Source organism: Dromaius novaehollandiae, chromosome 7 (assembly GCF_036370855.1).
Source record: "Dromaius novaehollandiae isolate bDroNov1 chromosome 7, bDroNov1.hap1, whole genome shotgun sequence".
NCBI lineage: Eukaryota > Metazoa > Chordata > Aves > Casuariiformes > Dromaiidae > Dromaius > Dromaius novaehollandiae.
Window position 1 is genome coordinate 8,507,291 of NC_088104.1, and position 12,866 is coordinate 8,520,156.

Here is a 12,866-nt window from a genome sequence, read left to right on the forward strand (position 1 = left end):
ATAAAGCCATACAAAACAAGAAATCAAAATACAGTTTTCACTGCTTAATTCACTCACAGATATCTATCATAAAATACTAAAAGGCAACAGCTAAAGAGGTTAGCAGAAGTTCTGCATTAATCTAGTTCCCAGACAAATAAAGCGCATGCAAAGGATATGCAGTTTACTCTGTCTACTGGTCTTTTTTCGGCAGTGACATCCAGTAATGCTAGCCACTGCTTTCCTCCTATGAGGAGGAGCTGTAGGCTCAGCACATAGCTGTAGGCTCAGTACAACTAAGTTTCCTTTTCTTTTTTTTGGACAGTGTGTTTAATTCTAGGGATGGTCCCCAGTGTTCAAGGCTTCAGTTAAGAGCCGTACCTACTGTAGGAAATCTGTCCCAAAATGGGGGGGGTTTTACAGATATCTAAAGAGTGTTATAGCCTCACAAGGCTACATAGAAATATGCTGCAATAAACTTTAGGAGCTCCTACATAAGCCTCCCCTTTTTCATTCTGGCACACAAGTCGAAAACTTTTTAGTAAGCACACTTGGCAAAGTAAAAAACAAAAGCAAAAAACAAAAGCAAAAGACCACCACCGCCACCACGCCCTCGGGCAGACATGACACATGCCATGTTGAACCTATATTCAAAGGTCTAAACGAAAAAAATCTGTTGAGATTATGATTTTTTTTTCTTGTTGATTCTTGAAAATCAGCCAACTGGAAAATGCAGTAGAACAGAGAAATCATACACAGCATACATTTTCCTCCGACATTAAATTTTGTCTTTCTAATGACAATTACTCTTTTTCACAAAAAATTGCTCAGCAACAGCCAGGCACTCACTCAGATCCAAGGACTTGTTAGAATTTAGCATAACGAATGGCACAGTGCAAATATGCCTCAGAAGAGCATTTTTCCATCCTTTCATGTTTTTGGATAACAGACTGCATTCAAAGGAGAAGCAAGGCAGTACATACTCAAAAGAAAAACAAACCTTTGTTAAGGTTAGCACTTATGATCAACTGGTGGTATTCACTGCCTCAAAGATCATTGACAGGAAGCATTCAGAAGGATATTTAAGCAAGATCATGCACTTTTAAAAGCACTAGTGCTGTTATTTTGCATAAAAGAACATAAACAAAAAACATGAAAAGGGAAAAAATTTGTGCTTCAGGAAGACTCAGAGAACATGCTGAAGCACTTTGCTAATATACCACAAGTTCGAATATGGTTTGCTTGTTGTTCACTAATAATCTTCAGCCATTATAACCAGAGTCCTCAAGACATGATAAGAGCCTGTGGATTTTGGGAAGCGGTTCAGGGTTCCAATCTAGGATAAAATCCTTACTGATGCATAAACAACTTTTTAACCCAATACAGACTGTGCTACCTCTGCAACAGAGAAAAACATCCCCAAACTTTAGACATCACAAAACATGCTGACTCTTTTGCACCTAGTACAAAAAGAAGAAAAACCCTTGAAAAAAATCTATTGCTCTGTAATCACTCTTGCTTCAGAATGAGTTTGCTTGTAATCTACTTACCACTTTTCCTGCAGGGGGAAAAATAGCAGTCATTTCTAGTATTAAAAACCTGAAATGGTTATTTCTTCAAGTTCCAACTTGAAGAAGTCCAGTCTTACTATTCTGATAATTCATGATGATCTGATTTGCTCTGAACAAGGGGATGTAACAGTCACCTATTACGGAGGCGACATAACAGAGAATTTCTCTATTGGAAAAGTTTACCTTCTTCCACATATCATGGAGGGGGGGTAGAGGAGAGCACACTCAGAGCACACACTTGGACCACAAGTAGTCATGCAACTACTTTTCTCAAGCGCACCATCACCTTGGGCACTATCTCGAGCAGAACCTCACACACAAGTTTCTGAACAACTGGACTACTTAAACACAGCACAATCGAGCCTAGGGCTCATCTTCCATTTAGGTCATAAACCAACAAATATCAGCTAAAGTCTCAGGAAGCAAAGAGCAAATTCTGTGGATGTGGAACACATTCTGTGGATGGTCTATTACCATCCAGGCAAAAACTCTGTAACCACTTCCAAGCCACATTTCCTCACCCTGCTTTTTGTTACTTCCTTTTAAACAAGTGTGAATGCAGTCTTTTATCTGCTGAACAACCTTCATTTATATTTCTCTGGAAAAACTTGCACAGAAAATATTGACAGACAAAATATGCCTCTTCCAAGAATTTTACAGGGCAACTAAATTCAAAGGTGTGTCAACCAGACATCCGTGTGTATGCTTCTGTTACGAAGAGTGAAAAGTTTGAAAGACTTGTGAGGTCTCTTCAGAGAGAACTGTACTTGCCTCACCCTGGTTTTAGATATGGAATCCCACCAAACCTCATGGGTCATGCTGGGCACTATCAAGAGTTTCTTTATAGACTTGGCCTGAGAGGCAGCTGCAGAAAACATGCTCTTTCCTTTTCCCTAAGCCTCACTCCCCTCAAGCTGGCTGGGCATGGTGAATCTTTTTGCACTTTCCAGAGAAAACAAACTTGAATAACCACTACTACTACATGCAGAGAAAGATCCTTCAATTCTAGAACCTAATCCCATAAAGTTAAAGACTAGGGCCAGAGTAGGTCACTGAAAACATTTAATCAGACCCAATTCATACACAATCCACAGAGTGTTTTTGTTGCATTTCTGTTTTAGTTCTTTTATTTGGAAGATGTTTAATGATGTTTCAAAAATGTACAGCAATAGTGAAATACACTAATCTACTTTTGAATTGATCAAGTATTTAGTTACTCTCACATTCTAATTTTTCAATAGCTTTGTACATCACTCGGATAAAAATCTGAATCAGTTCATCTCAGGATGAATACTCACAAAAGGAAAACAAGATAGATGATAATCTTGACAGTATCTGCCAAAAAACTACTGAGACAAAAATCATTTTTGCTGAGTAACAGTTTATAAATCTTGAAAGTAAAGAAATGGAAAAGGAAGCATGCTGCTTAGTTGTTGGGGAAAAAGGCAGAAATACAACAACGCAGTCATGATCTTCACTTTAATATGACTATAAATAAAGAACAATGAAGTTTATAAAAATGCAATCACTCTAGCAAGTACCTCAAAAACCTGTCACACTGCAGCAGGATTTGAGAAGCCAAAAGAAAGAAAAGCCGAACTCAGAGACACTTCAAAAAAAAGCCAGTCACCACTTTCTGCAGGGATCCTGAGATAAAACTTCCCTCCTATTACTTATATTAATCTCATATTGTGCTTTTCTGATCTCTGGATGAAAGTACTGTAGAGACTTTGCAGTCTACAGGCAATTACAAATCAACCCATCTCCCTACATTTTTTTAAACCAGGAACTGGCCTTCAATAATACAAAAAAACTCCTCAATGAGAACATTACTTTACGTACCAAATTATTTTTGAATCCAGGGATACTTACGGAACATTGTATAAAACTGCTGTGGATTAAGGTTCCATTTTCCCCATGGTGTCTTGTGGCCTTTAGATTGGGCATAATGGGCATGGTTAAACTCTGGTTCAGTTCCAAAGGAATCCAGAACTCTTAACATGCACCTGAAAGAAAAGAAAAAAATTCTCTAGGTATATATACATATGTATACAAATGAATAAGTGTAGTTACAATTATTAGTAAAATTTGTTTTGTTTGGGTTTGCAACTATGTATGATGTATAAACAAGTTACTTTTTAATTTCAAATCTTTCTGTTCATATTACATTCACAAAGACATTATAAAGATCAGAAAATTCAAAGATATATCAGACATTCAAATAGCAACCCTGGGGCTTATTTTGGGTTTCTTTGTTCCTACAGAAAGCAGTCATGCTTGAACACCTGAGTAGATGTTATGGGAACGCTACAGTGATCATCCGTGTTTCTGAAGCTCTGCAAGAGAATTTAGGCAGGAAAAGGAGGACTCGCCTTCATCCGTTTCCTACTGTTCTCATGCAGTACTACAAAACCAGTGCAACAGCCAAGGGTCATGTGCCAGGAAGATCACAGCAGAATAGTACTGTCTTTAGACAACTGTATTTTGTCTCCTGATTCTGACCTTTGGGTCAGTTAGACCTACTGCAGAAGCACTGAGGAGTTTAATTTGCTGAACACTTGCAGTCAGATAGGGCATTTATTTGTTTATAGATCATTTTATCACATTTCTGAAGAAACAATACAGAAGCCAAATGTCTACAACAAGCTGACCGAAAAACAGAAAGCTTGGCAGTGGATTATGAAGAGTCTAGATAAGAAACTCAAATTAAATCCTTTACTTAAATCCTATTAATTCCTTGAAAAAAAAAAAGAAAGTTTACTTCATTTATGATTTGTTCCTTTCAGAAAGGGCCAGAAGACATAAAAGGTGACAAAATTCTCAACATGCGAAAGAGGGCACACTGCAGCAGACAGGCTCTAGAACTGATGTTCCAAAAATGCAGCCCCCTAAACTTTTGATATTGCTTAGACGGGAACTTTTTTTGTGGCTGTCATACTGACCATTAGCTCCACTGCAAGTGATCTATATTGTGTGGATCCAAAGTTGTTGTTCCTACCATTTTTCAGCCCTCCACAAACAAAATTCTGGAAAGATATATATATATATATAGGATGTATAGGGTCATGTGTCACATTGCATTACGCCATGAAGACATGAACTCTATTACTGTGCATTGTGTCACAGGGCTTGTATATGCTAAGAAAGAGATACAACCACATGGGTGACAGGGAAGGGAGAGAGTTGCAGAAGTTTCTTTTAAAAATGGCTTTATTTCCCAGTCTTCAAAATTTCCCATATCTCAAGCCTATATACATTCTCTTAAGTAAAACACTATTTTTGTGGCTTCAAAATGTGAAAGAACTTAGTCCCAAAGATACATTTACAGTCTTCTTATATATTGTTGATCTTTTTTTTTTTTTTTCAATTTAACTGATACTTAAGTGAAAGGAACAGCAACTTTCAAACTTTAATATGAAATACCACCTTTGTGTTTGAGAATACAGAATAGAGCAAGTTTATTTTTTTAAATCTTTATGAAGATCTTTCAAGAAGAAAGAAAGTCAAAATACACAACACATTATGATTCACCAAACAAAGCTGACAGATCAGTTTCTGTGTTGTGTAATGCAATGTTTTATGTCAACTGTTCTCAGTGAAAATATTTTACAACAGTGGCAATTATCTCTGCATCATACAAAATACTCCAGCAAGACCAAAACAACTTCTGCAGTGATGAATCAGACAGTAATAAAAGTCCTCTTATTTCTTGGCTGGCCTTAAAACAGAAATCTTATCAAATACACAGCTTTTGGCCAGGTGCATGAGTGCAGACCAATGAGAAAATGGGCAAAGGCTACTGAAAAACTGCAACACTACTGGGTTTCTTAAATCATGTATATAAGAAGCATTAAGTTGCATGCTATCATCTCCACGTGCTTTGTTTCCTCTCTAATTTTTCCCCTGCATTGAGATGTAAGGTATGTAAAACTAACTGTTCCTAGCAATACGGGTAGCTACATCCAATACGCACTGGGTCTCCGAAGCAGCAGGACAGGAAACGTGGGGGAAGCTGCAACAGACAGTAAGCTAAAGCAGGAAGCAGGTAAAACAAAGCATGTGTTTAAGTGATTAGGGCATCAAGAAAGTCAGAAAGACAAGAGAAAAAGATCACAGCAGAAAGCATGTGTGCAGAAGTGGTATGAGACGTCAAAAGTTTAAAGCAATGAACCTAACTCCTGAAAAGCACAAGAACTGGGAAAGTAAAAACTAAACAAATAAGAAGTGAACATAAATGCCAGTTTGCTGAACTGACATTTTTAATGTACATAGGAGAGCCTCAACTGTCTGACCAAGTACCATATTCTCTTTTTGTTTCACTTAGCTGTTTAAATCTCTTTAAATTTAACACATATTTTAGTATTTCTGAAGTGAAATAATTCTTATTTCAAAAAAGAAAAGGCAGTGAAATATTTTAAATCCAAATGCAAATTCAGTGTAATTTTTACTTCAGTTTTTCCCTCAATTTCCCCTTCCTTCCCAAAATGTCACCCTGCTTTAGTAAGGAAGTTGCAGAGAATTACAGCGTGCCTTGGAACTGGTGTCAGACTGGTAAGACTATTCAGTAACATGCTTGATTGACTCAAAATAGATTTAACTTAAAAACCAGACAGTCACATACCTCCTCTTTAAAAAAATGCTTAACTGAACCATTCTTAAATTAACTAAAATGCTGAGAACTAATGTGTGTGTATATGTATATAAATATATATATATATATTTTGCTTAATCCACTAAAGCCAGGCAGTATTTAAAACTGAATGTGGAATCTCTCTCACACTCAACAGCTTGGAAGCCAGAGACTTCACCGTCACAGAATAGCGAGAGCTGCTCTTGGCCTCACATCACACTACACTGTGTGTACCAGAAAGCACTCTTCCCATCTACAAAAGATCTCTATAAACCATATGTGATTTCTTAAAAAATAATGGTAATAAAAAAAGATCATACGTAGCAAACTGCTTATAGAAACATCCACATTACTGTTCATCCACGTTATTTATTCTAACATTATAAGTGAAAATATTGGGGCCCATAAGAAGAAAAGGACGAAAGTAACCCAGGATTAGCACTGTTCTTGGAAGTAACTGATTTTCCATAAATGTTGGACATAAGCACAATCTTAATGGGCAGCCCTAGGGGAAGTACCTATACACATTCATTCATCTCCTCCTGCGGTTACAATTCTTCTCTACTTCTACATCCTCTCCACCTGCGCTAGCAACGCCATCCAGCCGCACTCGTCACTGTCAGCAACTAGCAGCTCTGCCAGGGTAAACCATAAAACAAAGGGTACGCGTATGCCAGGGGCTGCAGCAGGCCCAAGACATGTGCCTGGCAGCAAGTTGGTCAAACCCCAGCCAGCACCACGCTAGAAGCGCTGCGGCTGCACTGAGCGGAGGCACAGCACCGTGCCAGCACGGACACGCAGGCTCCAGGCTGTTCTGGCTTACGTCCAGCCCGTTCAGATCACGAGCAGCTCGCGTCTGCCGACGGCAATCTCCATGGACACGCACATTAACTTTCAGGCAACTCCGCACTTGAATTTCAAATACAAAACCTTAGTCAGAAAGCGTCCCTCTTAAAACAGATATATTCTACAGAACATATACGAAGCAGGAATGTTGCTCATTTTTCATGATACCTGTCATGTTAATTTATTTCAAAAATAAAGCCAGTTAGATTTTTGGCATATGGGAATGAGTCATTGCTAGAGAGACTGTAAAAAAATGAAAGAATGCCAGATTCTTATGTGCTGTATGGAGGATGCGGGTGCTAAGAAAGGCGATGAGCTGTACTTCTCAAACTATATTAAGCCACTAATTTTTATATTTCCTTGACAAGATCCTTCAGCATTTTTATAGGCCTGTTGCTTCATTGCACATAAATTGCTTTCAAATATCCAGACTTCAGAACTGCAGCCACGCATTCTTCTGTTTGAAAGCAAAGTGCACTCAAAAAATAAGGTCTGTTTTGGTGCACTCATGCTATTGACAGCACCAGTGATACCACAGATAAAGTACATACTACCCAGAGTCATCGGTGCTACAAACTTCAAATGTATAAAACAGTATTTTGGTCATTCAGAAATATTCACCTCTCTCAGCAGCTGGGTCATTCTTTCTGAGCTAGCATTTCTAAAAACCTGACTTGCAATCCCCAGCAATTTCCTCAGGGTTCAAGTTCTCCCATTAAGAATATATGGTACTTAATACCACAGAGACTGTTTTGAAGGCATAATTTTATTCTACCACTCTATTCCAGTATGAAGTGAATAAACAACAAGTTTTAATTTATTTACATTTGAGTCTGGCTTGCATAAAACTGACTGAGCTAAGCAGCACATTTGCTGAAAAAGTATATGGCATACAGGAAAGCACTTCTATCAGGAACAAAAGAATTATTCCTATTGATATTAAACATTACTGAGTGAAGCAAAGTTTGTAAAGAACAAAGGCTAGAAGGCAGCTATATTTATGATACTGTTTATTTTCCTGGAATGAAATCAACAAAATATGTAAACATGTTTTCTATGCTGGACTTCCTCATTCTAACTTGCAAATTCTTATTATTATGACGAAGTTCATGAGGTAACTCATGATGCTGAGAGGAAGATCACTGCAACAGGATCCTTAAATAGGAGATGGCTCGCACGAATCTAGGAGTTAGTTCTTGTGCTCTAATTGATTTTGGTAAAGTCTCTGCAAGAATACTGGACCCAGTTTTGCACCCTGAACTTCAAGAACGGTATCAGCTAATTAGAGAGAAGCCCTGTAAGTGCAACAAGTGTGATCAGAGGTCTACAAAACATGAAGCACAGGCAGCGATCCAAGACCCTGAATTTGTTTATTTTGAAGAAAATTAAGTTGAAAGAGAGGTACAACAGAAAACATTCTAAGGGTTGGTAGAGAAAGGGAATAATTTTTTCTTCAGACACCTGTGGGGGATGGAGAAAGTAAAAATGGGCTTAAACTGCAGTTTGCAAGAAATCAGGCCAAGAAAAACATTTTAAAGAAAAGTTTAACAGTGCAAAACAATGACCGGGGGATCTTTTGAAGTCTTCAACAAAAGATTCAGCAAACATCTCAATAAGGACAAAAACAGCTGATGCTACCTTTCAGCAGGGGTATGGGCTAGATGAGGTCCTTTCAACCCCTAGAAATCTAATGCTGTGGAGAAAAGGCATTAAGTCATTTTTTTTCCTTCTTCAAAAGCATAACAAAAACCCCTATACTACATAAAGTATTTGTTTACAGCTAAATTTAATTTTACTCTCTTAAACCAGAAAAAAGTCAGTCATTACTACAAATTAGAAATCAATGAAAACTACATTGACAGTTTAAGATTTAATGATTCATGAGATAAGCAAGAAAAATTGAACAACTAATCTAATAGTGTCAGGTCATGGCATTTTTCCATATCTTCATTACAGAATATACCAAACAGGAAACAAAGCAAAAGGGAAGAAACATTTTTAATTTATAAATATATTTTATATCCTTTCCACAGTACCGCATGTGGTCACCTACTGACAATTATATCTGGCAGACAGAAAACCAATTGTAGCTCAGTAGAAAATAGGATTAGATTTATTAGAAGGCTGCTAAAAACAGAATATCCATTTATTTCTCTGTTTCAAAAAAGAGACTAAGAGTAATCTCATCTGCAATGTCTATCATAGTAGTCCCATGTAAAATTACACTGAAAAGATGCAATGCTCTAGAAAATCCTGAGGCAGGGACAAAATAATTTTTCTGCCTTCACAGAACACCTTTCAATACCCTCCATCAAGCAGGATTTACTGGACTGTATGGGTCTCGGAACATCACTAATTTGATTATGTACAGAAAAATCAAAGCCAGTGAGCTAGATTTGTTTTCATTTGATATAGATGTATGTTAGAACAACATGTGAGGCTTGCTGATTTACAGTTACTAACAAAAAAAATGTGCCTGGAAAACTGCATTCAGTAAGAAGGCTATACAAACTAATTTCTACTGACCTCCATCTTTCATTCCTAATGAAAGGATGCTTAAAGATTATAGAAGCAACAACAACTGCAAATACCAGCAGGTTTATTTTTTAGACCTACCCCTGAAGATGAGCCCCTCTCAGCATTATATGGGAAGGGACAGAAAAAAATCACATTGTTACAGTTATTTAGTACCCATTATAATAGATACATCTCCACAGCCATCAATTTGTATTTCAGTATGGCTACAAGCACTGACAGATAAGCAAACATACATGTAGTATTTCAACTAAAAAAACTACATCTAATCATCTTTCAGCTCATCTATTAAATCAGGGAAAAAAAACCTGTGTGTGGGGGTGTAGTAAAGAAGTGAGGGAAAGAAAACAATGATGATGATTCAACAAGATAATGTAAAACAATAATATTAAAAATGCTTGAAAATACTATAGTGTCACCGGGCCACTGTCTTCCAAACTTGGCAGAGGGAGAGAAAGACGGTATGCAACAAAGAGAGCCCCTTTATTCCCGAGACTGAAGGACAACAGAGAGCTACATTTTTACTTTCAAATAAATTCGGATGTACTCACCTCAGTATTTTCTATACTTACACGTGTCATTCAAGAAAAGCTCTTTAACAAAGCAGTTAAGAGGTCAGATGAGTGTCATACTTACTGGTAATGTACCCATGATGGGCCAAGAGTTTTCTTAAACTGGGTAAGTCCCACGATATCAATGTAAATGAGTTCTACGACTTTATCCCCCTGGGTAGGGCAGCCAGATCTGTTACCTACAACCTTCTTCATAATTCTAAACAAAAACAGAGGAATATGTAAAAGTGTTACTTTCCAAATACCTTGAATTCATGCTATAACACTATTTACAGTGATAAATCACCTTTCAGAAAAAGCCTTATTCTAATTTTTTTTTTTAAATCAGGACCCCCTGTAAGAACATTCAAATGCTAAAGACCCTCAGCATTTATTAAAGAACTGTTTATGCATGAATACGATAATAATTTTCACTAAAAACCTCATCCAGTCTAAACAAGAGCATAATGTAGTTGGGATGCTTAAAAAGAATATATTTGGGAATAATCTGAAATAATCTCTGACTTCTATTGACAGCTCTATGATGTAAGTGCTCTCTATAAGATGATGCTGTCACATTTTTTGTTACAGAAAAAGGTGTATGTGCTCAAGCTTAAAACAGATATATTCTGCTGAACTAATAAGGAAGCAAGACAAAGACAACTGAGGTGGTAATTTGACCAAACATAAACAAATAAGTGTGTCAAAAGTAATGTGCTTAAAGGATTTACATTTTTAATTTAAAACTAGATACTGAGTGAAGAATAGCAGAAACTGAAGAAGAGGACACAGAATTAGGCTACCCTGTAATATCTCTTACTGCAGCTGCTTAAGCACCTGGTACGTTGCTTAGTTTGAATTTTACAGCATTCATTTACAAAGTCTCAGGAGCCTGAAGCTACAGTGAAAACATATGATCCTTTTCATACCTATATATTTAGCTCATGAAAATAATCTCATTGTCTTTTTAGTGAACTATCACTTTCATGTTATGCTTTAAGAAATTATATCCTGGGCTAATAGAGGCTTCAAGAGTTTACAATTTCTTTTGTACTCCAGTTTCAAAATTGAAAATAATCTCCTTACTCCTTGAGCTCTGCCAGGGAAGCTGAAATCCTGATGTCATGTCCCAGTAAGTAGAGAGATGTAATTAAATCACTCCACTGGACCAGTTCACCAAGTGGGCCACCACTAAATGCATTCTCTGCAATCTTGAACCCAGATTCTTTTGTCAAAAGTCCCAAATGAACAAGAATCTGAAAAAGAAAGTTGTACATGAGAGTTATTGACATTAAACATGCAACTAGTATACCTCACAGCATTTTCTCTCAAGTTTCAACTGTGGCCAGGCTCCCTTCTCCACCAAAAAAAACCCCACACCCAAAAACCCCTTTAAATGTGAGACCTTGTAATTTAATTGTGTGACAGATTTCTAGAACAGTAATTATAAGAACGTTTTCACATTGTTTTGGACTATTATATATCACTAGATCAGTAAGTAAACCAAAAAAACACAAAAAATGGAGTTATTAACAAAATGAATTGTTATGCTGCACAGAAAGTGATGGCTGATATTAGCTTATTCTGATATAATAACCACTTATATTCTCACATAGGATATACTTGCTCATGCAACAAGACAGAGCAGTTAAGGTTATGCTGTTGTGAACAAGCCATTATGAACTCAGAAAGACTAGAAAAGAGTACTGGGGCTTTCCCAACTTCTTCTCTTCGCTGCCAGGGGAGGAGGGTTTTTTCTGAGGTCCTTGAAGTCTGTGCTTGCCTTTGTAACACAACACACAAGCTGGGTTCCAAACACTTCACTACATACCTGGACCGTTATATATTAGAGTCGATACATATAGTGCCAAGCACAAAAAAAAAAACCAAAAAAAACCCACAAAAAAACACATACACCTTTTTCTTTCACTCTAAAGAAGAGACATCCAAAAAACATTTTATTCTAACCTTGTGCAGCTCCCAGGATAGAATTGGCCACTGGAAAATGAAATTACACTTTACAGAGCAACGTTAAATGGCTTTAAACAAAACCCAGTAAGTATTAGAGCATCCCTTCAAAACTGCCTGTGCAGGACAGTGCTGCTTCTCTTTATTCTTGAGTTCATTCATTCTCAGATATTACATTCCTTTAATAAGAAAAGGTTGGATGGCTGCTTGGATGTGGAGGGTTGCTCACTGAGAGGGGTTGAGCCTGCTCAAGGACAAAGTGTGGTATGTGATGAACACGACAGCACCAACCCAGGGCACAGATCTCCTGCAGGAGCTGAGAATTGAGCTGGGAGCCAAGCAGCAGCCAGCCAGGCTTAAGAAAAGGTGGAAACATGACTGTGCTCAGATTTGGCTCCTGTTAAGCACAAGGCAGGAAGAGAAACAGTTGTGTTTACAACTTTTGCTTTTGTTTTTATCTTACCTAGTTGAGGTTACTTAAAAAAAAAAAAAAAAAAAAAAAAAAAGGAAAAAAAAGAAAAGATTTTAAAAATTCAAATAAAACCGGACTTTTGAGTTCAAGGGTCTTAGGGTCTTTAAATTGGACTCATTACAGGAGAAGGTCTTCAAATAGATCCAACACAAAATTGTAGCCAACTTTTAAGTCTACTCAAAACAAAAAGAGAAAGACACTAACATATCAATTTTGAACATAGGAGATGTACAATTGTCATCTTTTATGAGTACATAAAACAGTCCACTTTCATCAGCTTGTAGTCGATTCTGAGACAAGTTTCTCCCTTTAGA

General features: G+C 37.2%; 1 protein-coding gene across 4 annotated transcripts in view; it reads right to left on the minus strand.

The window, feature by feature from the left end:
- MGAT5 (alpha-1,6-mannosylglycoprotein 6-beta-N-acetylglucosaminyltransferase) overlaps nucleotides 1-12,866 on the minus strand; it is a 136,426-nt gene that overhangs the window by 38,774 nt on the left and 84,786 nt on the right. For all 4 annotated transcript variants that reach the window (XM_064514625.1, XM_064514626.1, XM_064514628.1 and 1 more), the window contains exons 8-10: nucleotides 11,199-11,368; nucleotides 10,198-10,332; nucleotides 3,423-3,556 (exon numbers count right to left, since the gene is read on the minus strand). In XM_064514625.1, coding sequence (XP_064370695.1) covers nucleotides 3,423-3,556; nucleotides 10,198-10,332; nucleotides 11,199-11,368 — 439 coding nt within the window. The remainder of the gene's footprint in view (nucleotides 1-3,422; nucleotides 3,557-10,197; nucleotides 10,333-11,198; nucleotides 11,369-12,866) is intronic.